Source organism: Rhododendron vialii, chromosome 7a (genome assembly GCF_030253575.1).
Source record: "Rhododendron vialii isolate Sample 1 chromosome 7a, ASM3025357v1".
In the NCBI taxonomy this organism is placed as follows: Eukaryota; Viridiplantae; Streptophyta; class Magnoliopsida; order Ericales; family Ericaceae; genus Rhododendron; species Rhododendron vialii.
This window is the reverse complement of record NC_080563.1, coordinates 8,882,737-8,909,754: the sequence shown is the minus strand read 5'-3', so window position 1 is coordinate 8,909,754 and position 27,018 is coordinate 8,882,737. Positions and strand designations below refer to the sequence as shown.

The window sequence follows — 27,018 nt, the reverse complement described above, 5'->3', positions numbered from 1 at the left end:
GAAAAATGATATGGAATTGTCCCCTGCAAATCCCTTGAGTGAAAAAAAATATTTTAAAATTTTATATTTATGGGGTAAATTTTTTTAAAATTTGAAGTTGTCAATCATTTATTAAGGTTGTGTGTATAAAACTAAACGGTGTCTATTCACAGACACAAAATATATACTAATGGAAATATATTTTTCGGACCTAAGTAGAAATATATACTAAAGGAAATATATATTTTATTACTCCCTCCGTCCCTTTATTATAGTCCAGTATTTCATTTTGGGCTGTCCCTTAATAAGTGTCCATTTGGTAAAGTTAGTAGGTAAAAGTTGGTACATTGTCTATTTTGTCCCTAAAAGTAGATTCCATTTTGAAAAGTTAGGGAGTAAAAAGTGTAATGATGATGGGTAAGTAGGGAAAGTAGAGGAAAAAGTTGATGTAAAAGGTACAATGATAATGTTTTTTTAATAAGTTGGAATTACGAAGTAGGACATTTAAAAAAGGACGGAGGGAGTATCAATATTAAAAATTTAAAATACACCTGGATTCGGGTGTTCTGTATCCGCCATTGGAGGGCCGCCGTGGATGGGCCCAAAAGCGAGGGTTGACCAATCCCATGCCGCCACCTACTGACAATTTATCTCCTATTTTTAACGAACAAACAAATCGGAAAATTTCGCAAACATAAACTAGCCGCCAGCACAAAATCAAAATCAAAATATCTCATCAAAATCCATCCGTGGATAACCGAGAGAGCTGAATCAGCCATGGCGGTCTCAATCTCATCCTCTCTCTTCTCTCTCTCTCCAACAATTCCGAAAACCTCACCTTCTTCTTTAAAGTCTCTCTCCTTCTCTTATTCCAACTCAGCCTCGTTCAGCAAGTCGTTGACCCACCAAATTAGCAGGGGCAACAACAGTGCTCGGGTTCCGGGTCGGGTCAGAACCCGGTCCAGGGTCCTGACCTGCAAAAGTTTTTTCGGGCTTGGGGTGCCGGAGCTGGTGGTGATAGCCGGCGTCGCCGCCCTCGTTTTCGGCCCGAAGAAGTTGCCTGAAGTCGGCCGCAGCATTGGCAAGACGGTCAAGAGCTTCCAACAGGTCAGGGCTCCACTTTGTGGTTCCTATTGTTGTTCTCGTTTCTAGGGTTTTGAGGTATTATCTTCTGTGGCGTAATATGCTTTTTAGTTGTGGTTGGGTTGTGCTTGTATTGTTGTGCAATTGACAATTGTGGCTGTTATTGGATGGTCTGTTGGTTGTTCACCCTGTGAAACTATATGATTCCCTTATTGAGAAGGGAAAAAGAAAACAAAATTCCAAACATTAGGGATGATAAAAGGTTGTTTTTCAGAGGACAAATGTGCCGGAATTTGTGTATAGAAGAGGCCTGAACCACATATTCTTGTCTATTGATAACCAAAAATTTCATATGTATTGTTACTTTAGAGGTCTGAACGAGACGATATTATGTGTATGTGGGTATGTATACATTGTTACTTGCGAGGTCTGAACAAGACGATATTATGTGTATGTGGGTAGGCGCCATTTAGTGTCATACACGCAATCAAAAAATGATTGATAAGTTTAAAGTTTATGAATTTTTTCCACACATAAGAATTTGAAGTATTTTTTTTCACCCTAGGGACTTGCAGGGGCCGATCCCATAGGCTTTTTTCTAAATTAACTTGGTATTTGGAGTTGTGCTGGGGCCCGGGCACCTCCTAGCAGCCCCTTTTGTCTGCACCATACCCTCGGGGTCTGGACTTCATATGAATATTACTCCCTCCATCCCATAATAATTGTCCATATCTCACTCTTTGGACCTCTTAAAAAAAACCCGTTCTTTTATATGCTACTAGCATCTTGTCCGTTCGATGATTGGGGATGGAAAAAAACAAATGTGAGAACTTTTTTCTTGTCATGTGCATCAGCGGGTCGCAACATGTATAGCTCTTGAAATTTACTCCATTTTCTCACCAAAAAATTAGGAAAATTCCACAACAATAAAAAAAAAAAAAAAACAAAGATAGAAAACAAGAAGAAGACATGCAAAATATAGTATATAGTTGTTATGTTATTGATTGAACTTAGTTTCCTTTTCAAACAAAATAAACTAACAAAATAAACTCTATGTTTTACATTTCGTAAATTATTTAGAATAATGAATAAAAAGATGGAAAATTGAGGAAATTCCATGTAGGAGAGAGAGTTAAGGAAAGAGCTTCTTTTATTTTAGGTAACTACATTCTTATAGTATAGATATGGGTTAAACAAAGATTTCAAATTATGAAAGATATTACTATAAATTACAAAATATAAATAATTTTTTGACGTAACTCACTATATCCAGCCGTACTCAACACAAAAATGAAACTAAGTTGACAAGACTTCGTTTTTTTATGCTTAGCATGATTGTAAAGTAACAATGTGGTCTACAGGTTCTTAAATATAATAGCATTTAACTCTAATTTGCAACTTAAGTTTGGCACTAAACTATTATTTGATCTTAAATTCCTAACAGCCCGAGTCATTTAGCTGTTTCCTTCTCTGGGCTTGCTATTATCTCATCTACAGTGTAGAATTGCTGTGATCCTTTGCTCAAAGTTCTTGTTTGATATATGTGATACTCTGTAGAACGGTCAAATTTTGGTTGCCCGTTGTCTCTTGTACCAGTTGGATGCAAGGAGGATGTTCTCTCTCTCTCTCTCTCTCTCTCTCTCTCTCTCTCTCTCTCTCTCTCTCTCTCCGAATTTTTGGAAATTGCATTGCGTATTGCGTCTCTCTCTCTCTCCGAATTTTTGGAAATTGCATTGCGTATTGCGTCACGTGTTCGTCCCCTGCTAGGCTGCTACTTAGGCTGGGGTTAAGCCGTGTCAAGTCTGAATTGAAGTGTTTTTTTCCTTGAGCCCTTTTCCTGTTAAATACTTGGGGGTCCCCTTGCTTTTCATTAGGCTTAACTATGATGACTGTTTTCAGCTCAAAGAGAGAAATTTGCACAGTATTGAGAGCTGGTCCAATATTTTCTCTTTTCTTATAGGTGTTGATACTATCAGTTTTGTTCAGTATTCAGGTCTACTGTGTGCTTCTTGTTTTTCCTGCCTCAGATGATGCTGAGATGAATCGAATATTTATTGAGAACCTTTCTTTGGACCGGATCTGTGTTTGAGCCAATGTTCAGTACTGTATCATCTGCTCTCTGAAAACTAGAGGACCCAACATCCTTAGGCATTTGTGGTTTGAGTAAAAAGTCATACTTCTTGCTGGTGAAGTGTGGGTGCATAACTTTGTTCCAAGAGTTAATTTTACTTGTGTGGAATATGGTCCCTATCGCTTGTTCTTTGTCTTGTTTGATATTAATTTTACTTACCCAGTTACCCAGGAGGAAAAAGCCCTTGGGCTTTCCCTAATATACAGCTACAAATCATTTGCGGGTCTATTAGCTACTGAATTATTGTAGTGGTTTTACTGGATTGCTCCTGTGCATAACCTTTTGTTAAATGTTATGCTTTACTTTTGGTAAAATGTTTTTCATTGCTGCAGGCGGCAAAGGAGTTCGAGACAGAGCTGAAAAAAGAACCTGATTCTGAAATAGAGACCCCCGTGGAGAAAGCTGCACCAGCAAGTGAAGAGGAGAGAGAAGTAAATGTCTCAAGCACAAAGGGGGGGAGCTTATGAGACTATGAATACCAGCACCATTTAAGCCTTTCTCTGCTCATACCCTGCTAGTTTTTTTTTTTTTGAATGGCTATACCCTGCTATAGTGTTGGTTGAGAACCATGTGTAGAATTTGTGGGAATGTAAAAGTTGAATCATCTACTTTTATTCCATAGTGCGCAGAATGCTTTTTGTTGGGCAAATTTCCAATTTTGTTTGCATATCTGCACAACAATAAAGAAAAATGTGACAACACGAGTTCCGTGTCTTAAATTTAGGTGCTATGACTTTTCTGCTCCATCACATTCGATAGCTGGCTCAACAACGTGATCGTGACCAATGCAGAAGGATTGTTGTGAACAGGCATTTCGTACATTAGGATCTTTGGTCATGCGACGTTCATTTGTGTGAAATCCATTTCCTGCAATGTATACATCAGTTGTTTCCTGTGGTTACATACTGCCTTTATATTTGCATCTGCCTGGCCTTTACTTGTTTAGGCCTCGTATGTATTAACCCATTGCTTCTGGGAAGGAAATAGGTGTCAAAGGCTCACTCCTGTCTAGTTCAGAACTGGTTATTTGAAATAGAATCAAGTCATTCGAAAGTGGAATATGGGCGTCTTGAATCACTGAATGGCCCTTGGTCTTATTCCCATGAAAGAGCTGGGTCTCAGCGGCTTGAAGTTAACTAAGCCTCATCATTCAAAAGTCAGAATTAGCCTTTCAGCACCTTACTTGAGAGTGAAACTCTTCCTTTAAATATTATACACGGAAGTACTTTATTTTTTAGTTCGAAAATTATGTCTTTTCGTAGTGGATTATCAAGCAACGGAAGAAGTATTTTCTTTTCTCCTTGAAGGGCCCTGGTGTTGAGCATGTGGCTATAACCTCAAGAACATAGTAAAAAAGTAAACCTTCATCGATATCTTGTGCAAGAACAACTATTTACCCCCTTTGGTACTTTTTGTGAAAAAATTTACCCTCTTGTAAGAGCATCCTCCTGGTAACTATCCAGCATATTCTAGATGGTTGAAGAAAACATTAGTGATGTTAAGGACAAGAGACATAAATGAGAAAATTCCAAATGCATGCATAACTTAGTTTGCATTATGGCCTACGGTTCTGATCCCAACAAAGTAAGCATTATGGCTTACTTTGAAAAATCAATCCTCATCCCACCAACTCATCAGATTTCCACCTCCTTCTCTAGCAAAGTAAGCCTTTTCAAAAGATTGATTATGATATTCATGATCAGATGCCCATTTTGTTTGACTACTACATTTCGTGATTAGTCCTTTTGCATATTTCATTGTAGCCGCCTCACACAACAGCCGCCATGTTTCATCCTCCTGAGTACATGATATCTATCCTTTTATCCTGAGAAGGGTGTTTGACACTTCGCCATGTCTCAAATCGGTTGAAATAAATTTTGCGAAAGGCAAAATTAGCGCATTGATAGAGAACTTCCTCTAATCTAAAACCATTGAATAGAAATATAATTGACAAATCACGCGTCAAGCTTGATCGGCACAAAGTTTGACAATACTCTATTTTTTTTGCCGTAATGAAAAGAGACGTGATCAGATCGATATAAATGATGGTTGGAGAGTGAAATATAGTGATTTGTGCAACATGTGACCCTAAGAGTGGTATATTGCCAAAACTACTCCATTTTAGCGCAATAACATGCGAAAAAATGAAGATATTATTGTATTGTCACAAATCATTGAAGGTGCTCTTAAGTTCTCAAGGACAACAAAAAAGTTTGCAAACTTTACTTTGGTCTTATATATACCCTTGTCAAAGCAAATAAGGAGGTTGTTTAAGTAAATTCAATACCAACGCTCCTTTATAAAAAGCAAGTGCTTTCTCATCACTCCACCTGCAATTTCCTCTCTACAACCAAACCAAAAGCAGATAAAATCAAGATGGGTTCAGCTTTCTTAGATCTGCGCGTGGCGCTTGTGATCATAAGCTTCGCCACCGCCGCCATAGGTGCAGCTGCCCAGCAGTGCGGGCGGCAGGCTGGCGGCCAGTTGTGCCCGGGCAACCAGTGCTGCAGCCAGTGGGGTTACTGCGGGACAACCGACGACTATTGCCTGCCTTCCAATAACTGCCAGAGTAACTGCAAGCCTAGCGGCGGAGGTGGAGGTGGCGGTGGCGAAGGCGCCTCCAACGTGCGTGCAACGTACCATTTCTACAACCCGGAGCAGGTGGGATGGGACTTGAACGCCGTTAGTGCTTACTGCTCCACGTGGGATGCTAACAAGCCTCTCGCATGGCGGAAGAAGTACGGGTGGACTGCCTTCTGCGGCCCCGTTGGTGCTCGAGGCCAAGCTTCTTGTGGGAAGTGCTTACGGGTACCTACTTAAGCCCTCTACCTCATGTAGATATACATCTACATATGTGTATGCATATGGATATTAAGCAAAGTTTTGTCGATCGTAATTCATACATAGGCCGTGTGCAAGTCGAATTTTGTCAAAATTTGCACAACTTTCCCTTTGATATTTGATCAAATTTTTACAAATTTTTACAAAATCCGACTTGCACACGCAACACGTGTGCCCCCACTCCTAGTTCATGAGACTGAATGCTTTCTTTTTTTTTTTTAAGTTGGGAATTCATGCCTTAGTAAAAATATAAGTGTTTCAACTTGCAATGTTTTTTTTTGGTTTTGTGAACAAAAATTGCGTTCGGAAAGTCAATACAAAATTTGACCTGACCTCACAACTGCCTTTGCCTTTCCCCTGTACCATTTTATGTGTAGCATAATTGTTCAAACAATTAGAAAAAGGAAGGCTGAATTAGGTAATGAAAAAGGAAGAAGTGGAAGAAAGAACTAACAGGTGAGATGAAAGTGACAGGTGAATCCATTGGTGAGGCAATTGTAAACCAATCATTCTACCATCACACCCAATTACACACTAACAATAGGGGTGGAGCCCGTACACACTACACACCCAGTATGTGTTGAGCCCCACTTTTATTGTGAGTGTGAGTGTGTATTTGGGTGTGGTGTTAGAATTATATATTGAGTGTAAACTGATATAGTGTAAATACATAAACCATCAAAAATTAAAAAAGGAAAGGCCATTATGGTACCTAAATAGAAGACAAATTCACAGAAGTTGCAGGTATGAAAGCTATGTGAAAGGAAATTTTTTGGTAGAAATTGGGGAGAAGAACAGAGAAAGGTGTGGAGTTTGTGGAGTAGGAGGACATGTAATGAGGTGGCAACTGTTTTCGACAATTTTTTTGGTGTTTAAATGTCAAATATATCCTTACAGTTACAGTAATTGTTTTGTTACTTTTGTATTGGCTTTTTCTTTTTTTAAGAGGGCACTTATGGACAAGAAAAATAGATGACTTGGCTTCAAAAAAGGGAGACACCAAAGGGGTGCTCTCCCTTTATATATTAGAATAGATATATCAGCACGTATTATATAGAATTAGCCTAAGACATCCACCCCTATTATATAGAATTAGCCTGTGACTCCCCGGATCCGGGGATTCTGTGGCTGCCCTACAGGGTCGTAGCGCATCATGCAAGTTGTCTATCTCAGCAATCAACGGTTTGCATTTAAAACGAACTCCTTAAAAACACTTTTTAGCTTGGACAATGCCCTACAGCCCTAGAGTGCACCCCTCCCGAGTCCCCGGGTGAGAAAAATCATATATATCATGTGTGGAAATTAAAATTTTCTACAATACCAAGTTATTGACTATTGTATATATATTTTTGAGCGGATAGAAGAATGATGGCTGTGCATACATTCATGATCTTGTCTCTTCATCGGACATTGCAAGTAGTATCAATTTAAACATATGGTGTATATATTATTTGTTATTCATGTAAAAATACATATAGTCTGAGCCCCTACGGCCCTACATACTAGGCATAAATTCTGCATCCGCCTCTTAATATATACAGGTTTTCTACAAATTTGTTTACTTGTTAAATTTTACCCTTATATATGTGGCACTTGTTAAAAATACCATCACCGGCCATATGTGATCGATAAACACATATATGCAGGTAACAAATACATGGACTGGTGCTCAAACCACAGTGAGGATAGTTGACCAGTGCAGCAACGGAGGGCTAGACTTGGATGCCGGTGTTTTCCGGCAACTGGACACTGATGGAAGAGGAAATGCACAAGGCCACCTCATTGTTAACTACCAGTTCGTCAGCTGCGGCGATGGGGTCCAACTCCAACCTTTAATGTCTGTTCTCGACGATGTTCAACCTTAGTTTATTTATCAAGTCACATGGCATATATACGTACTATATCGATGAATTTGAATAAAGTTTTTTTTATTTGTAACAGCAATTTGAATAACGTTATAACGTTGCTCATGCAAAGTTGAATGATCAATAAGCATGTACGCTGACTACTTGTATTATGGAAATCGTATTGGGATACTTTATTGGATGTCATTTCGAGTCAAGATCCTCTCGTGTCATTCCTCATGTGAGGCAAAATGGGACCCGCATAGTTTTATTTCATGACCGATTTTTTCATCGAATAGGCCTTGATGTGTTTAACGTCCATAGCCAAATTAAAACTAGGTTGATTGAGATTGGTAAAGACGTGGTCTAATCATTTTTTTTTTTTAAAATAAGCAACTAGAGTCGAACAATCTATTTTATTTCTTGTGATATATGAATATGCTTATTAGATCAAAATGGGTACCGATTTCCAAAGAACTTGAGTTTTTGCATGGATGCTAACAACATCACAACTACAAAATAAACTGTTTGGATCGTCAATGGAACTTGTGATCACTCCCACCACTTCGCATTATAAAATTTATTTACAGAGAGAAATTTTTGCTCAAGATTGAGTCCATTCATGAATGATCATTTGTACTAGCGCTATAGAATAAACAGTTACGCTCTGAGTTGAACATTTTCGGAATTGTTAACGGCATCAGTAGCTGGACTAAATTTATATCAATTAGTGGATAATTGCGGGACTGCATAAAATCAATTGATAGATGAGGGACGATTTAAATATTTTCGAAATAGTTTAGGGATTTAAGAGATAATTAACCATCTAAATCCTAATACTGTACTACTTCGCAACGTGAAAAGAGGAATCAGGATAGTATTATATAGGCTGCCGCCTTGCAATAATTTGCACAAAATTTATTTCAGTATTTTTTATTTGTTATTTAGTTTTTTATAATAATTTTTGCGCCAATCACGACGAGATGAATTAAAAAAAATATAAAAATATGGATCGATATTAAAAAACGTTCATATAAGATAAGACTAAACTTTATACCAAAATGACAGTTGTTTGATGCTTTTTTTATATTTAGTAAACCTTTTTTTTTTTATCTTTTGATCATAATTTTTTATTTTACAAATTTCTTTTTTTGAGACGAAAAATTAATTCAAAAATTTTTAACACAAATTTAGAAATAAAAAAAATATAATACAAATTAAACAAAAATTCAGAAATAAAAAAATACTTATAAGAACCCAGGCATAAAGTAGGAAGGGAGCAGACTTCTTTCTTCCTGAAAAAACATATCGAGCCATTGCATGGCGACAAGGAAACTATCCTCCACTGCGGCGGCGATCACCAGATCCTCCATCGCCGCTCTCAGATCAGCCGCACATTCCTCTCCTCGCTCTCAACTCCGCCGCTCCACTCCACCACCGAATCATTGTTCTCCTCAATCGGCTCCGCCAAAAGCCGTTTCCCGGCAAAACGCCCATTCAGATATGTCGCCGATGATATATTATTTTCTGGAAAAAAATCTACTCTAGCTCCTACTCCACCGCTGCAAAATCATCATCTCCTCAGGTATATATATACAGCTCCTCTCCCTCCTCTGTATGTGGATAAAATCCGCCTAGTGCTTGCAGAAGCTTTTTGGTATCCGCCTACATCCTCATCTCTATTCGTTACCATATTGTTGGAATAATACTGGTTGTTTTATTTGGTGCAAAATTCTACTCCATGTTATTTTGTCCAAAAATTGTTGATACACGATTTCATGTCTCCCATCCCCTATTGTTGGTCCAACGAAAGGACGTGCAATTTTGGAATAAAAGAAATAGTATATCCGTTCATAGTTTTAGTTGGGAACTTTAATTTGGTGTCCAGAATTTTTAAAAGCTATGCAAGGAAGTATATATTTTTAATAAAAAAAATGCAGAGTCTTTTCGTAGTGGACCAACAATACGGAACGGATAGAGTAGTTTATATATGTCCTAGCCAAATAATGTTCGGAAATTATCATATTTAATTTCCAAACAAAATACTAACTTTTTGAAACAACTAATAATAGCAACACGTACTTGAATCGTCTCATGTATGAAGGTGTTGCAAGATTTGTCTAAATGTACAGAATCGTAAGATACATATTGTACGGCACACACGTGTCGTAGGATTATGATTTAACACAAGATACAATAATAGATGCATAACGGTTTTACCTCTATAGGGTATCGAATCGTGAAATACATACGTATAGCATTTTGACAAGATTGGAAGTAAATCAATTGTTTCGGTTATCAAACTGTCTTACAATAATGTCACCCCAAGATAAAAATTGATTGCTTGGTGTATCTCTGGGATCTTAGACTAGATAAGTGGATACAAGATGTCGCTGCTTGGCACTGATTCGTGGAAAATATTATTTTATAGATAGAGGGATATGCCTCTACGTATAATGATCATGCACTCGCTCTGGGGTCAATTGTACACACTTGCATGTTGTGAACTTGATTCCTAAATTTGTTGCATTATTTGTTTAACAAAGAGTCGCAAGGGGATTGATGTGTATTTTTGGTCTCTCTGATCTGATATAGTGTTAATTTGAGCTTGAATTTCATATATTTCAATTGCCAAATTATTGCTTTATGCATTAAATTGAGCATTGTCTGGGCTTATTTTGAAATATCAGTTCTGAAATAGATGGTTCTTTTTTAGTGTTTTGATGAGTTATATTGTGTTTAGGGAGCATCGAATAGTACCATATTTTTATAGGATATGTCTTATTGGAAACAGTTATTCAGGAAAGTGCAACTGAGTGCAAAGACTATAATAGATGTTGTTCAACCTACTAGTGGATGTCATAATGTATTTGAGCAAGGTATGAAGAGACCTATAGTGCATTTTTGCTTAATATGACCTACTGCACATTTTTCTGATTATCGCATACCCTATTTTGTGGCATTTATAAGCCAGGTGAAGTTCAAGTTGAAACTTTTATTGCATCCAAGTTTCTAGCATAAGATAATTGAATAGATTAGACTACTTAGCTTGGCTGAACATATCTAAAAAGTTAATTTGTGCATTATGCTTGTTTAGTTTTTAGTTTTGGCCGAGGTCGTGTGTTTGAAGGTTTTCTGATTTTCCTCGGTTCCTGACCGATACGTATACTTTGTTGCCTATTGATGCATCTTGCCCTTGCTTTATGTGTTGTTATCTTGAAGGTAAATGCAAGGCGCTCTGACAAGTACTGGAATAACTTGACAGACCTCGCTAGGTGCAGTAAACTCAATCCCATTTTAGGCTGGGAAGATGAAATTGAGCGATGCATTCAGATATTGTCCCGTGAAACAAAGAACAACCCTATTATCATTGGTGAGAAGGGCTATTACGGCAAAGAAAGAACTGAAACTGTTGAGGGGTAATATTATATTTGCAGCTTCTTCTTCTTGTCATATTTTTCAATGCCAAGTACTTGTTAATTCTTGACTCCCAACCATAGTTGTCAGAACCATGCAAATCACGATTCGGTTCACAAGTCGATTCATTGAATCATTCAAAAAGATACAAATATACCTGTGAATCGAGATTGGGAGTGAATAAGTGATGGATCATACTATTCATGATGTGATTCACAATGCACGATTCATGCGATTCTTGAAACTATCACTTCCGACGAATTCGAAACCCTTTTTTGCCTCTTTGTTTTTCATAAAAATCAAGAATATTACTTCATAGTGTTTAGTTCATATATATATATATATATATTACCCATGCAAAATATTTTGATCCTTTGGTGATTCAAGTATTTAATAGGATCCAGATATTAACATTATTTCAGAGGATTCCCTCAACAATGTCGAAATACATCTTTCGAAGATGTTTTAAGGCTAAAAACAAAGTTAGTTTATTATGATATGAGTCTAATGAGATGACTCACAACTCGGAAAAGGGCCAAAATTCTCGATTGGATTCATGATTTGACAACCTTGACCACAACCCTTTTAAACTCTTAAGCTACTAGCAAGGGTTTAGCTTATCCTATTTTTGTGCATGACTTGTGCCTTTTTTGTATTTTCGTTGAAGTAAATTAATTTTTGGTTGAAGCAGATTTCAAGAAGTACAAATATTCAAGAATGTGTTTGAAATTGCTTTGTTAACTTAAAAGTGAACTTATGTGAAGCTGATTAATTTTTCATCATGATTTACTTTGACACCGAACCAAATTTAGCGTTGTGTCTCAAGGGATTGGGGTCGACTATATGACTTCTTATAGATTAAACAAAATCCTATTGTTTTTAAACAAAATCCTATTGTTTTTAGACAAAATCGTGCTTAATTAATTACATGTTCATAAGGGGTCTTACCAGCTTTTTCATGTGCTGCTGTCATGCTACTTAACATGCAAGCCATCTCTTTTCTCTGGGTTTGGTTTTGGTTTTGGTTTTGGGAAGGACAAAAACTCAAAGCATGACACAAAAAGAGGTTTTCAATAATCTCCTTCTGCCAAAAAATGTTGTCTATGATACGCGATTGGGTAAAAGTCATAGACACGCTCTCATATATGGTTCGATATCACTTAACACCCCTTAACGAATAAACAAATCAATGGGACTATAGAGTCATATATCAACAATTACGAAGAGACTAATTTAGTTTACTGGCCATATGCATTTACCGAAAAGCCCTTAGGTAACCGTAAATTAAGGGAACTGTGTCACTGAGCAAAAAACAGATCCACACCCACCCCTATCTCACTTCCCCTCTCCATATCTCTCTATGGAAGCTGAGAAATCCAAATGCAATTGTATTATTTGAGGGAAAGACCTGGGGTTACTGAACAGATGATGGTAGTATGATCAGGAACGCCGGATGAAATACATGCTGCTCAGAGCCTTTCTCATGCCTTAATACCAGTTAAGTTGCCATGTTGGAAATATGGCTTGGTTAGTTTTAACAATACAGAAAGTGCTTGGACCAACTTGTATCCTTTTTCCTGTAGTAGGAGGAATAGGGTGGAAATTTTAGATAATGATTTGTACATTCTTTTGGTGCCATACTTGTATCTATCTCGAATCAGATTCTTCTAAAATGAGAACTGCTTGTGATTATCGGTCAAGAAAGAACAAGTGGCAAGCTTTTCCAGTCAGTCAATTTGTTGTTATTTTTGCTCAATTGGCAAATGAAATAAGGTTCTCAATCTGTATGTTGAGAAACACCAAATATGTTGCCTTATTATGTTCTTTTATAAAGCTTTGGGAGGAAGAGCTGAAAGAAAACTCCTCTGATGTCGTCGTGTTGCAAGCCTCGTAGGGTAAAGGGGGGTTTTCCCCCCCTGAATAAATCATTTATTACAGTTTGGCTGTTGGAGGAACCAGTGGAATCCATGAAACTTTTTGTTTATCACATGGCTCTATATATCAATGATCTGATTGGACGGAAGGGAGGGGAACAAAATTTCCCTCCGAACAAGGGGCAATATTGGCCATTGCTGGGCTTTACAATCTGATTTGGTGATTTTCTGTCCAACTTGTAGACAGAAGTGTGATAGAAGGGAATTATGTGATGGTGATATACCGATTCTAAGATGAGGGATTCCCATTGACCGGAATTTTAGTCAAGGGTTGTTAAGTGATAACGAGCCATCGATGAAGGGGTGTCTATGATTTTTAGATGACTCTATTTTATGGATCCTTTGTCCTGTCTACCACAGGTCATCTTCTGGATCCTTGGTATAGTATTAACCCTATGTGTCGTATGCTATGCAGGATAGCTCAACAAATGATATGTGGGGATGTTTCTGAGACATTGGTTAATCGAAAGGTATAATCTCTACTTTTATTCATCTTGTTGGAAATTCCGTGATGGACCAAATACACTAAACAAGTAGGAGAGACATTAGGGAGGAGATAACACACAATTTGTGATAAAGTACTTCAACAATCTTTATCACACTCGACTACTTCTAGTAGTTCATCACTCTACTCAACCCCACTCTTTCTAATCACTCTATTCTACTTTCCATCATACCTTGGCCACGCCTTAGAATCACCCGAGTACACAGTTTGTATAGACTCAAAGTTACTTGAACCTAGCCATGTACACAAACTACTAGATGACTCTTTGCCTACATACATGAATACTTCAACTAGACTCTTCAACTCCATACATGAACCACACCATTCATGTATCATGTGTCTCCACGATTTCCTAGAATCCATAATTATCTAAAATCAAGTTTACTTTTCGAACACATCTTCCATATTCAGCAGACAAATTTTATCCTCTGATGAAGGAATGTGAAGATGTTTTTGTCACGTGCACGGTTGCTTGTACTGTGGCCAATTTGAGTTTCGATAGATTCACAAGACTTGCCTTGTTTACAGTACGATCTATGGTTGACTTAAGTTAACAGTATTGTAACTTTTGTCTGGTTGGAGGCATTAATTTGTATTTTCATGCCTACTGTGCAGTTGATCACGCTAGATACACATTCGCTGCGAGCAGATACGAAGTCCAGAGAACATTTCGAAGAAAGGCTAGAAGCTGTCTTGAAGGAGATCATAGCTTCAAATGATCAGATCATTTTATTTATCGATGACATCCACACTGTAGTTGATGTGGGTTAGCCTTCAGTTATTTTTCTTTTCAATCCTAGTGTACCAAAAGTTTCCTAGTTGAATAACTTTGTGTGCACGGTGTCTTGATTCCACCATAGACCTGGATGTAGTCCATAATGTAGTCTTTTTAGAAAGAGTAACGAGAGGAATGTCAATGAATTGATATGGCTCTCTCTGTCTCAATCTCTCTCTTTGAGTGAAATTGCAGAGACCATTAGAGCTTGGCCAAAACCCACAACTCCATTAAAGTTGAGGCTTCATGTCAAACTTTTTGATGCTTTTCTCTAAGGACTATTGAGTAAATGTGAGAGATGAGTACTTATTTTTTAATTTTCAAACTTAAAAGTAATATATTTACGAAAATAATTTTTTAATTGTTTTACATCGTTCAAAAGATTTCATCGGAATCTATCAAACAAGATCTATATTACGCATTTTTTAATTTCGGTAAGCATAAATACTTATTTTTTAAGTACTTATTTTAGAAATTGGAACGGGGCCTGAGAAAATACTTCTTATTTTCAATTTTCAATTTTTTTATGTTGTTCAAAAAATCCCATTGAGATTTATTAAACAAGATTTATATTACATATTTTTTTGATTTCGATAAGTTTATTATTTTTAAGTTTGAAAATATGTATTTATTTTTTAAATACTTTATTTTGGAAACCGGGGAAGTCTCACCAAAATGACCCCGTTAACTATTGGGTTCACGGTTATGTAACTCAACCCCGCAAGCCTCAGATGCCAATCCGTTCCACCGTTCTCTCTCTCTCTCAACTCCCATAATGCGGTTGTCCCAACCAAATTCAACAAAAACCCACGTAGATCATGCCCCAACAATCCTACCCACCCTCGTATTTCACCTCAAAATCAACCCCATCGTTCCAATCAAACAGATCCCTACTTGACTATAGCTCCCATTGACGCTTCCCACCTCGACTCATAAACCCAGATGCAAACAGAGAGAAGGTAGAGGCGTAAATCAAATACATACACACGCATACATAGAGAGAGAGAGAGAGAGAGAGAGAGAGAGAGAGAGAGAGAGGAATGACGAGTCAGGTAGTGAAAGTACGGAGGGAGATACTGGCGGAATGCATGACGTGCCCTCTTTGTAACAAGCTGTTGAGAGAAGCTACTACCATCTCTCTATGCCTTCATACGTGTTAGTTCATTTCACTTCCCTTATACTGTCGCTGCCGCCGCCTTTTTTTGGTTTAACGCTGATGCTGATTTTATTATGTGGAATAGTTTTCATGTTGCTCATGTCATGAACTGATTCTTTGGGATTGTTTTCATGTTGCTCATGTGGCATGTCATGAACTGATTCTTTTATTTCGATTTCCTTGATCTGGGTTATGTTTTTTGCGCAATTGCATCGTCAATTTGTATTACTTTTTGTAACTCTCGAAGCCTATGGTTTTCACCTAGACCTTTAATTGGACCTGGTAGTGGATGGTGGGATTGGTCCAAGGATTAGTCAAGGTCTTAAGCTGGCCGGATACCTGAGTTATCAAAAAATTGATGGTCACCTAAGCGGCAGGATTTTGATTTTGTGCTGTTATTTTTTTGGAGTTAATATATATGGATGTTTGATAGTAATTATGTTTTGGGAATGTTTGACGTTTTGGTTAGTAGGATGTTTATATTGTCCTGATTTAGTGTTTGGGTTGTATCTCATTCCGTTATGGTAGGATGTGAGTGTAATCATGGTTGGATCAAGTAGAATAACTGAAAAATGTTCACCCAGTTTAACCAAAATAGTTTGGACAAGTCTGCGATGATGAGCAAATGTGTGGAACATTTTCTACTCCTCCTAACTATCAATTTATCATTAAATTATGAAATACTCTGATATTTTAGTTTTGAACTGTGATATCTTTGTAATAGGAATGTCTGTATTACTAAATGTTGTTGAACCCTTATGCCTTTTTTTCCCCTGGATGCACCGAACTACATCAATGTGTGATAGCTCATATGACACCTTGTAAGGTTTTCTTCATTTCTAATGGTTCCGTTATCTCTAACAAGGATCTTGTATGTTTCCTTTATAGCCCTTGGTCCCAATTTTGGGATTATTGAAATGGCTTAAACCTTACATGGTATTGATCACAAATGGCTTTTATTGCTTTTCTAGCTGCTGATGCTGCTTCATCTCATCATACCCATAACTCTGGTGCTATTGGTTTTTGTCATTGACACATTATGTTACGATATCTGTCTTACAGTATTTTATGACTTCCAGTTTTTCATTCAGCTTGTTTAGTTTAAGTTGTGGTGTATTTGCAATGGACGATATTTATCTCCACAATTTTGTCAGATGTGAAACTGAGAAGCATATGATTACTGAATGTTGATGCAAACTTACTTGCTTTGATTACTTTTTCTTGTAGTGAGCACCTGCTCTCTTTTATTTTGGTTAGTTGGATTTGTAGCCTTCAAGGGAGACAACTCCTAATTGGTTACTGAACAAAAATTTTGAAAGCTACTTACTTAGTTTCTATGCTTGTAGTATTTTCAAACCTATTAACCATGAGAAGTTGTCTGCCTCGTTATATAGTTCTTATGCTCTGCTTGGGCTTAAAATGTGAGCAGTTTCGTGATTTTTCTCAGGTTTTGCATCCCGTCTTGGACACTTGAGAGGCACACGTCTCCATTACTTAGACTTTACAATAAGCACATCTCAGGTTTGAAGAAAATAACTTGGGAGTTGGGAACCAATGATTAAATCCTAAACAATGTAAATAACCTATTTATTCTCTCTAGAATTTTCAATTAGGGCGCGTGAGTCTAGATAACTTCTAACGTATTCGTGCTTAAACTTGGACTAGGACTGCATACTTTGACATGATAAAAAGGCATAAATATAGTTGTAACGTAGATCTGGAAAGGTAGGTAATAATAGATGTGTTGCCTTATTTCTTCTGCATCCTGTCCCATTTTCTAAGAATTGTCATGTTGGCTAATTCTGTGTTTTGAGTATCCATGCCCCTCTTATAGTCTTATTTCCTTTCAAAGTATGCGGGACTATGCGAATATTGAATGGAGTTCCCGTCAATGTCTTGGATAGAATTTCTTTTACATCATGCTGGAATGATCAAAACTCCCTTGTCCCAAATTACCAATGTAGTCGTTTATCTCAATTTGAAATGAATACTTTATAATGCCATTTTAGTCACATAAAACGATTTTCATCTGAGATTGGTTTCTTGTTTTGGTTATAAATTTAGTTGATGTCCTTTCTCCAATAAAGCAACATTTGTTGTAAGCTACAAGCCTTGAGGATTAGAATGAGTTCATTGATTTTGTAACAACTAGATGTGATCTTTCAAATTTATGTCAGCGTTTGCATGGCTGCGGGATATCTAGTTTATAGAACTTAGTTAGGATGAAGTGTCAAAGTTCATTCAAGAGGCTTTTCACTATCCCTTTCCTCCTAAAGCACGATTCTTTAGAATTTAATCAGCTCTGTCCATGTTGGAGATGCTGGCCACTCATACACGTACATTGCGCAGGTTGCCACCCTGCAATATAGGCAAATACACCTAGAGTAGACTACAACCTTCCCACTGTGTTTTGAATCTGTTGTTGTAAAATGATTATAATGTTCTGAAGTTTTTGTTTGATACAATTCAAACAGTTGGCGGCTATTTCCATGTAATTAGTTTGTTCCTTTCTACTATAGTTTCCACGGCATTCTTCTAACAGTGCTGTCTAATATGTTTGCCAAAAGAACTCTGTGTGTGGTCGTGTCCCTTTCTTTTTACTTTTTGTTCCAGTATATGTTCTTTTTGATGATCAGAAAGTACAATGATCATAAAATGTGTGGAACATTTGAACTTCATTTCCTAATCAAGTTATCATATGGTATAAATATCTCTGATATTAATTTGATGTCTAAACCAGTTTGCAGGAAGTGTATATATGAGAAGTTTTCAGATGATGACGTCGATTCATGTCCTGTTTGTGACATCAATTTGGGCTGTGTTCCAGTGGAGAAACTCAGGTCTCTCTCTCTCTCTCTCTCTCTCTCTCTCTCTCTCTCTCATGTTTGCTTTTCAAAATCTTGGTTCATTCCTCTACACTTGGCTCCCATCAAGGTAGCCATACGAGCCTGGACTCCTTTGTCGCTAAGTCCTCCTTCAGAAATGTCACTTCTTGTTCATTGAGGTCTCCATCCAAAACCTGTCTTTCTGCCTCCATCTTTTTAAGCAGCCATTAGCATATTTCAAATCCTGTGCAAGTTGAACAGCATTTGATCAAGCAATTTATTTGACTCAAGTCATGCATTTCACTTTCACAATCATGTACCTAGCTCTTTTAAGGGGCCATTTCTCTATTTGTCACTCAATTTAAGTAGGGATTTGAAAGAGGAATTGTTTGCAATCTCATTTAGGCTTTCCAGATGAAGCTCATTGTAGATTCTTTGTTAATGCACTTTGTCATTTCACAGCAGTCTCTCTTCCTCTTCAGACTCACTTTTAACCTTAGCCCTTCCTGAGATATCATCTAAGGGTTCTCAGCCCTCCATGATGGAATTGCATTTGGAAAAATTGTTGCAAAGCCACTTGGCTCCTCTATGTAGCACTTGGGTCTGTGTTAAGATGTACCACGTCGCTTACTTGTTTGAAAACAATATGCAGGCCAGACCACAATTTGCAAGATATAAGGGCCAAAATCTTCCCTTTCAAAAGAAAGGTCAGAACACCCGAGGTTACTCCTTCAATTTCACTTCCGGTTAAAAGGAAGGAAAGATCTTTATCATCATTGGTTGTCAGTACTCCAAAAGTGTCAATTAAGACTGGATTGACTGCTCGGAGAACCAAGTCTGTTGCTAGAAAGAGTGCTCCTATTCGAGCTTCCAGTTTTGTAGTTGGGGAATCTATTAAGAAAGAAGAACTTCCCACAGAAATTTGCCATGAGAGCTCATGCTCACCTGAGACCCTTAACAAGGTTAGAGATAAGAACCAGGTAAAGGAGAGACTGAATTTGGGTGTCTGCATTTCCATATGACTGATATTTCATCTTACTAAAAAGGCTTTTTTTATGAAGCTTGTAATGACTTTGATCTAATTCTATATCCTTGTAGAGTTCTTCCCCAACCAAGTCTTTCCCTCACCAGTTGCCTAATAAAGACAAGGAGAAGGATGTGGGGGTGTGGAAAGGAAATGTTGATCAGTGGAAACCCTTGAATTGTCTTGTTGAAGCTGCCAACAGGACGAAGTCCTCTAAACATAATCTACAATACTCAGCACCTGTCAATGCTCTTGATAGTGCAGTACATGTACCTAATAGTGCAATACATGTACCTAAAATCAAGATTAAGGAACATAAACACAAATCGAAACTCAAAGATGACCAGAGTAAAATATTATCACTACTGGGGCTGGTCAAAAGAAGAAGGTTGGCTGCAGTAGATCAGAAAAATACAGTTGGCAGGTCGTCTGCCTCAGCACAGGCTATGCTTAATGTGCATGGAGGTAAAAAGAACAGAAGAAACTGTCCTATTTGGTTCTCATTGGTTGCCTCAGAAGATCAGTAAGACTGTGTGAATCATGCAAGTTTCTTTCGGTGTGTTTTTTCATCTTCTGATTGGCAATGATATTTTTTATGGTAAATGCTTTCAGGGAAGGAGACATTCCCTTGCCGCAGATATCTGCATGTTACTTGAGGATAAAGTAAGTCCCAGGACTAATCTCTAGCTTTGTCAGTTCAACTTTGCTTGATTGAATGCTGTTTCTGTTTTCCAGTCTGTAACATACAAAAGATAAGATAACAGACGTTCCCTAGCCTGCTGAGTTCCATGAATTAGGTGGAGGGTCCTGAGTCTTTCTTTTATCCAGAAGAACTTGATTCAGAATTCCTGTAACATAGGAGGTAACCGAGGTGGGTTGCAGGTTGGCATATAACTTGTCTGTGAGAGACTTAGAGAACTCTCTCAGACCAAGGACATGATTTAAACCACTACAATAGGGCATGTCAACAAACTGACGGTGTGCTCACCGACATTGCCTCTTTTTCTATCCATAGTTGTCAAAGGCGGAACTAGGCTCGAGGATCAAGTCTGGTGCCTTGCACGGTGCGAGGCGCGCCTCGGTGAGAAAGGCGCAAGGCGAGAAAAAGACACCCCTTTTTACTTTTAATCACAGCCGTAGGATTAAAGGTAGGGTAAACTATTACCTTTGCTCTTTCTTCACTTCAGTCCACGTCTCCCTCTCCCAGTCGAACTTCTCTCTTGCTTGGCATTGCCAGTGCTCAGTCAATCTCGTGATCTCTCAGACGATAACTCACAACTCTCTGTCACTCTCATCTCTTCTCTCTTCTCTCCCGATCATCTCCATTCTCCAGTCGAGGTATCTTCCCTCTCCTTTCTCTACCTATATTTATATACACACACCTATAGACAGTTTAAGTATGTGATACATATGTATATGTGGGTCCATTTGTTAATTGATTTGTGTATACAGTTTATGTAGATGGTTTATGCCTTGTTCTCTTCTATTTTCAAAAAATACCCCCTAGATTCCCCTAGATTCTCCCTACTTCCAACATTTCTCTCTCTATCTCTCTCCACTTATTATCCCTACTATTTTTTAAAAAAAATTTCAAAATACAAACCAAACAAAGCATTAGTGTTTATTATTTGAAGTACTGGTGTATGCTATTTTTCCTGTTTTTTTCCGCATATGTGCGCCTCACCTAGGCCCCAACAGAACTTTGCGCCTCGGTGCGCCTCTTGCCCTTGACAACTATGTTCTACCAAATTGTTTCAAAATTAACCCAGTATACCCCTTCGATAGGCATGTTGGCGCTCCCAGAGAGATAAGGAGGGCAAGCGTGAGCATGTTTCTAGATCGCTCTTATTGGAAGAGAACCAGTTTGTGTTCTTTGAATGGGTCCATGTGTCAACCATGGAGCTGGCTGGTCCTTGGTGTATACCTATTTCTAGGATGAACCACTTCTTGTATAGGGTTGTACGAACACCTTACACAAATTGAAGTGACAATAGCCCTCTTAGGAATTGTGGTCGCCTTGATGTTTTCGTCAATCTGGTAGACGGAATTTGAGGAGACTGCTTTGTATACTCCTCTATGGCTTGTGTTTATCTTTATTTAAGTTATTGACGTTGGGCACATGAAGTGAGTTCTTTTAAGTAGTCACACGATATCCTTCCCTCTAAATCTTTGGGGAAAATCCTTAGCCGTATTTTGCATTAAAATACCCTTTATAACAATCTCTGCGGCGTAGGGATTTTTCTTTGGAGTGCGGAAAATGAACTATCAGATCAGTGTTGAGGAGCTGAGAATTTTTTGTGACCACTTGTATTTTACAAATGATGTTGTGAAAACATTTGTAGTATGGGAATTCTAGTGAGGGAGAAAGCTGTGATTCAGGACACAGAAGGCAAGAACTTTTTTTGTCAGTTTGGATAATCTATAAGTATTGGACCTTGGAGAAACATCTTAAGAGGTTTCTAGAGTTTACACGACAAATTTGTTATGTGTCCAAAGTTTAGGGAATTTCAGGTTACTGAGTTTAATGAACTATCCTACATGATTCCAGAGGTTTTTCTTGTAAGAAATAAAGATTATAGTTGCAAAAGTGGACTCAGTCTTTCTGGCTTATTAATTTTGGTTGTTTCATGTTTCTATTTCCAGTCATGTGATCAGCCTCCTCAGGGTTTGTTGTGTCACTGTTCCTTTTACTCCTTTTGGTTCAGTAACCTAGGATCAGGATGATTATCAAGTTGTAATGGACATATGTTGGCATATTCCTCCTCTTAGCCTCAAAGATCTTTTCAACTTGTGTATGCATTTTTCCTTTCTCGCAGGAATGGTAATTTGCCCGTCTCATTTATCCAGAAGTACCTTGTAAAGAAACTTGATCTTACAGGTGAAGCCGAGGTGAGTCTATTTAGCTTTCTTTCTCAGAGTAAAATTCTAGAAATCTTGTTGAAAATTAAGGTATTTGTCTCTTTAGTATATGATGGTATGGAATGTAGTCTAATTAAATATATTTCTTGATTTTTGTTCAATTTGTCAAGCAAGAAATTCCAAAAGATAACGTTAACATGGATATTTTATCTGTTCTCCTTTCCTTGGTTTTTACTAGAAGGAAATCATGCTGACTTGAATCTTTTTGCTTCCTTCTTTCCTCTGTCTTTCTCGGGGTCCTTCTTTATTTTATTTTTGTATTTTAAACTATTTCATGTAGTAGGTTCTGGTGTTCTTTCTGAAAATGTGATGTATAGTGCCAAATCAATATGGATATGTGTGTGTGTTTTTATTTCTGTTGCCCAAACTCTGCCAAAACCCAATTCACTGAACTGTTGAGCCCACATAATTGCTTTTTTTCTTTGCACCGCCTTCTTTCCCGTTCCGCTTTCTTTTTAAACCTTCTTTTTCAAAAAGAAGGTAATTTCAAGCCAAATATAATGAAAATGAAAAATAATTTTTTAATTTTTTTTGCACCGTTTAAAAGATCTCAATGAGATCTATCAAACAAGATCCATATTGGTAGAAAAATTATTTGCGTAAACACATAATTTTTGAGCTTGAAATTACCTTCTTTTTCTAAAAGTTATTTTTTTCCGAAACCGGAACGGGGCCTAAAGTTTCTTAGTAGTTCAATATCTGGGTAATGTTTCTGCTGCCTGTGCTATTTGCCAGAGCCCTTTGAATTGCTGCTTGCCTATGTGCAGCAATATAAGCCTTCACAAGGTATAAGCAATTAAGCATCAGGTGGTTTCATACAAAAAAATGTTTCATACCAACAAAACAGAGTTGATTCCTTATCCTTTTATTCTTGAGCCATTGAACTTGTGTATAAACTCTAGTGAATGTAAAAGGATCCAAAAAAAACGAAAAAAGCTCTAGCAAAAGTAGAAACTGTTGGCGAGGGGAGATGAATTGTTACTTATACACATCCCTATTGAGGCTCCGTTGGGGGATGTTTTGTTTGGCAGAAGAAGAGCAACTTGAGTAGGTTGAGAGATGTGCATCTACTTCATGGATCTTGACAGAAAATTCGTTTACCTTTATTGGTATAACTTAATCATGAATATTCCTCAAGGTTTGACCCGATAAGGACTAAACCTTAGCCAAATAGTTGTGCAAAGTGGCAGCTCTCAGATTATAACCCGGGACTTAATAATCTTGGTTTTCCTAAGCACATGGATCATTTGGATATGCTTTGGAAGCAGAGGTCCGTTTTATGCTTCAGTTATTGAAGCTTAGGCTCCTAGGAACAAGGTGATCTGTTAAATCATTCATTTTGTAGAGGCAAGGATGAAGGTTTCGGCGGAAATGTGAAGGTTCATCTTACAAAGCTTCAGTTCTTTTTATTGCTTCATCTTAGAAAGGTTCGTTACCGAGGATTAAAAAAACCAAGTGAAAGGTCATACTTGGATCTTGGATTTGTGGAGGGATTTGCGTCGGAAAAGAGTAAAAATCAGAAACAAAATTAGCTTCACACATGTCAATATGGTTAACACAAGACAAGAGCTTTCTTCCTTGTGTATGTTTTATCATCCAATTTAGGATGATATTGAACAAGCTTATGGGAACTGACAAAAGTTGGAACTTTGTGTACGTGTTATTTTTATCTCTGTAAGCAAATTTGCAATTCGTTCTCAAACGCCCCTGAACCCAGGCAATGCTTTCAAACTTGTTTGCACTGCAATTTTTTTGTAAAGTTGATGAATATTTGCCTTAGTTATCATTGTGGTGATTCATTTATTTCTCACAGGTGGAGATATTGTGCCACGGTCAGCCGGTGCTTCCAACATTGCAGTTACAGAGCTTAGCAGATTTGTGGTTGCAGATGGCTTCAACTTCGAAAGAAAGAGTACCAGCATATGTGGGCAGCTCGGCCAAGGACTTTGTGATGGCTTTATCCTACTCTCGAAGGGTCCTGCCCCACTAGAATAGCACTCTATTCTTTTCTGTCTCTTCTTTCCCCATCCTTAATAGTGGAATGGACCTTGTCAACTTGTTGTATCTTAAAAGCTAGGGATGATATCGGATTCGTGTATGTTTACTAACTCTACTCCGATATGGACTGAACAAATCGGCAAACCAACAAAAACCGTTGTGATTAGATGGTTTGATTCGGTATCTTTGCCTGGTAGAAAAAACAAAAGAGAAAAGGTTTGTTGGTATATGTATAACTGAATGTATCAAACCACAAGTTAGGGAAGGCTGCTGTCAGCATTGGCTTGGGACTAGTAATGCCATGCCATGCTGATAACTGGGGTTGCACTCCCAGCTTGTTGACATTTTTACGTTGATTTACTCTATTTTTTTTCACTAATTTGTTTGTACTTGGAATGCCCTGCACTTGGTATCACTATCATAGTCGAAGCACAAGGTTTTTGACACTTGAAACAGTAAGTGCCAAAGGATTGGTGCTGGTGCTAATTGTTGATTGAATTTATTATCACTCGCTTTAGGTCAAAGTTAATTGCTAACCTTGAGGGAAACGGGCTTGATGCAGCTTCTTAAATTGGTCGTTGGTTCTTAACTAGTATGTTTGGTCTTTTTTGGGTGTCGGTCAAATGCAAGTTGTACAAAGATTGGGTCTATTTGTGAAATGTAATAATGTCTAAGGGCAATGTGCGGATACACCTCCTATGGTTAAAAAATAGGTACATAACACCCATGTGGTTTGTGAAGTGTATAACACTCAATTCCGTCTATTTTATAGGGAGAATTTTCCATAGGTCCATTATAGAAGTTTTCAAACCCATCTAATCCACTTCTAAACTTCATAATCCCCCAAGTCCACTAGCCTACAAAAAATACAAATATACCACAATATATGTAACCCTAATAATTGTTTGTTTCTTTTCCATTTCCCTCATTCCATTCCAACGGGGAGAGAGAGAGAGAGAGAGAGAGAGGCTGTCGGAACAAGCCATCGCCATCGCGTCCCGCCTCCCCGTCCTAGCCTTGCCGACGCCATCGCCATTGCAAAGGCGAGCTTGGATCCAACGACGGAGAAGGTCCAGAGATCCGAGAGCGAGCAGAAGGCGAAGTATCGCCATTGCAAAGGCGAGCTTGGATCCAACGACGGAGAAGGTCCAGAGATCCGAGAGCGAGCAGAAGGCGAAGTTGGAGTACGCGAAGTCCTTGGCCGGCATGTTGGTGACGATCATCGTCGCCTTCGATCCGAACCCCGCTAATGATCTCCCTGCCATTTCTACAAGATCGATGAAAGCTTCGAATGTTTTTTTTTTTTTGTCGCCAGTGCGTCAACGAGATCTGCACAAATCTCCACGAGAAATATTGGGTCTATTTGTGAAATGTCGTAGGGACTGGATAGCATGGGGAGGTAGTCCCCCTCAATCTACATGCAACCTCACAGAAATGTCGTAGGGACTGGATAGCATGGGGAGGTAGTCCCCCTCAATCTACGTGCAACCTCCTCGTGTGAGTATATATTACAGAATATTATTGGCATTATTCCGCCATCCTCTTAAATAATTTCAAGTTAAATTATGTTTTTTCCCTAACAAACATACAAAAACACATGAGTAACATAAATTTTACACGGAATAAATAATTTCGCACCCGAATTTCTTTAGGCGATACTACAACATGCCCCTCCTTTGTAACTAACTATTTAGTAATTTACAGTTGATCGAATGTGATTACATAGAATTGAAGGATATCGTTCCAACTTTAAAAAAAAAAAAAAAAAGGAAAAAGAAAGGGACATTATAAGAAAAATTATTGCCCCCAATAATAAGAACTTGAATAAGATAGAAGCGTGAACGAAGACTTTTGAAATCTCTTGTTGAGAATTTGTTTCTCCTTATTTAGCCCCTCCTCAAATCAAAATCATTTCCCCTTATTTAGCCCCTCCTCAAATCAAAATCAAAATCCTAATTTCGTTGCCTTTTTAGTCTCTAGGTAGTACTCAAATCCGAGTCCAGCTCCTCTCCAATCCATAGGGAATTGAATGATCCTCCAATTGGAATTCAATGGTTAGGATTATCCTAGCATCTTCAACCCCAAAACTCATATAGTATTCTACTGACACTCAATTACTCTCAAAATATTTCCCAATTATCGCATCTCAAACACCAATTTACCAAATTCCAAACATTAGTAAAATTTCATATCGTAACTTTAATGATAGGTGCAGGTTTAAAGAACTATTAAAGTCACAGAGTTAATCAAAGAACTCATTTTGCATTTCTTCTAAAATATTTTTTATGTAAAAATTATCTTACATTCAATTATTTACTCTTGCAATTTCTTTCTAATTTCCATAACTGAATCTTAATTTCAACTTTCTTACATACAAGAACAACTACATCCATGAGCACACGATACAGTGCCAAGCACACTTAAAAATATACTAGTATCGGTAAAAAAAATCTCATGGACTACATAATAAGATAATATCAGCAAAAAAACGATAGTGAAAGAAAAAAATTATTGATATAATATTAGTAAAAAAATCATGAGCTTCGGAGAGTTCCAGAATAATAGTTGAAAGAATTATAAGGAGAGT

At 37.7% G+C, this 27,018-nt stretch overlaps 4 protein-coding genes across 5 annotated transcripts in view; 3 read left to right on the top strand and 1 right to left on the bottom strand.

The window, feature by feature from the left end:
- LOC131333400 (peptide-N(4)-(N-acetyl-beta-glucosaminyl)asparagine amidase) overlaps positions 1-27,018 on the bottom strand; it is an 82,889-nt gene that overhangs the window by 35,656 nt on the left and 20,215 nt on the right. The window lies entirely within an intron of this gene.
- Positions 658-3,842, top strand: LOC131333406 (sec-independent protein translocase protein TATA, chloroplastic). The gene is made up of 2 exons (XM_058367907.1): positions 658-1,086; positions 3,526-3,842. Exons 1-2 carry the CDS (start codon positions 757-759, stop codon positions 3,658-3,660), a joined length of 465 nt encoding a protein of 154 aa, XP_058223890.1. The 5' UTR covers positions 658-756; the 3' UTR covers positions 3,661-3,842.
- On the top strand, positions 5,459-8,096 carry LOC131333405 (wound-induced protein WIN1). Its single transcript, XM_058367906.1, has 2 exons — positions 5,459-6,001; positions 7,681-8,096. Exons 1-2 carry the CDS (start codon positions 5,570-5,572, stop codon positions 7,897-7,899), a joined length of 651 nt encoding a protein of 216 aa, XP_058223889.1. The 5' UTR covers positions 5,459-5,569; the 3' UTR covers positions 7,900-8,096.
- On the top strand, positions 15,226-24,810 carry LOC131333401 (E3 ubiquitin protein ligase DRIP2-like). 2 transcript variants are annotated; one of them, XM_058367902.1, is made up of 7 exons: positions 15,226-15,664; positions 18,406-18,505; positions 19,143-19,452; positions 19,589-20,037; positions 20,127-20,177; positions 22,331-22,403; positions 24,247-24,810. In XM_058367902.1, exons 1-7 carry the CDS (start codon positions 15,550-15,552, stop codon positions 24,421-24,423), a joined length of 1,275 nt encoding a protein of 424 aa, XP_058223885.1. In that variant the 5' UTR covers positions 15,226-15,549; the 3' UTR covers positions 24,424-24,810. The 2 variants fall into 2 exon arrangements, with proteins under 2 accessions (XP_058223885.1, XP_058223886.1); XM_058367903.1 differs by having other exon boundaries at positions 19,143-19,470.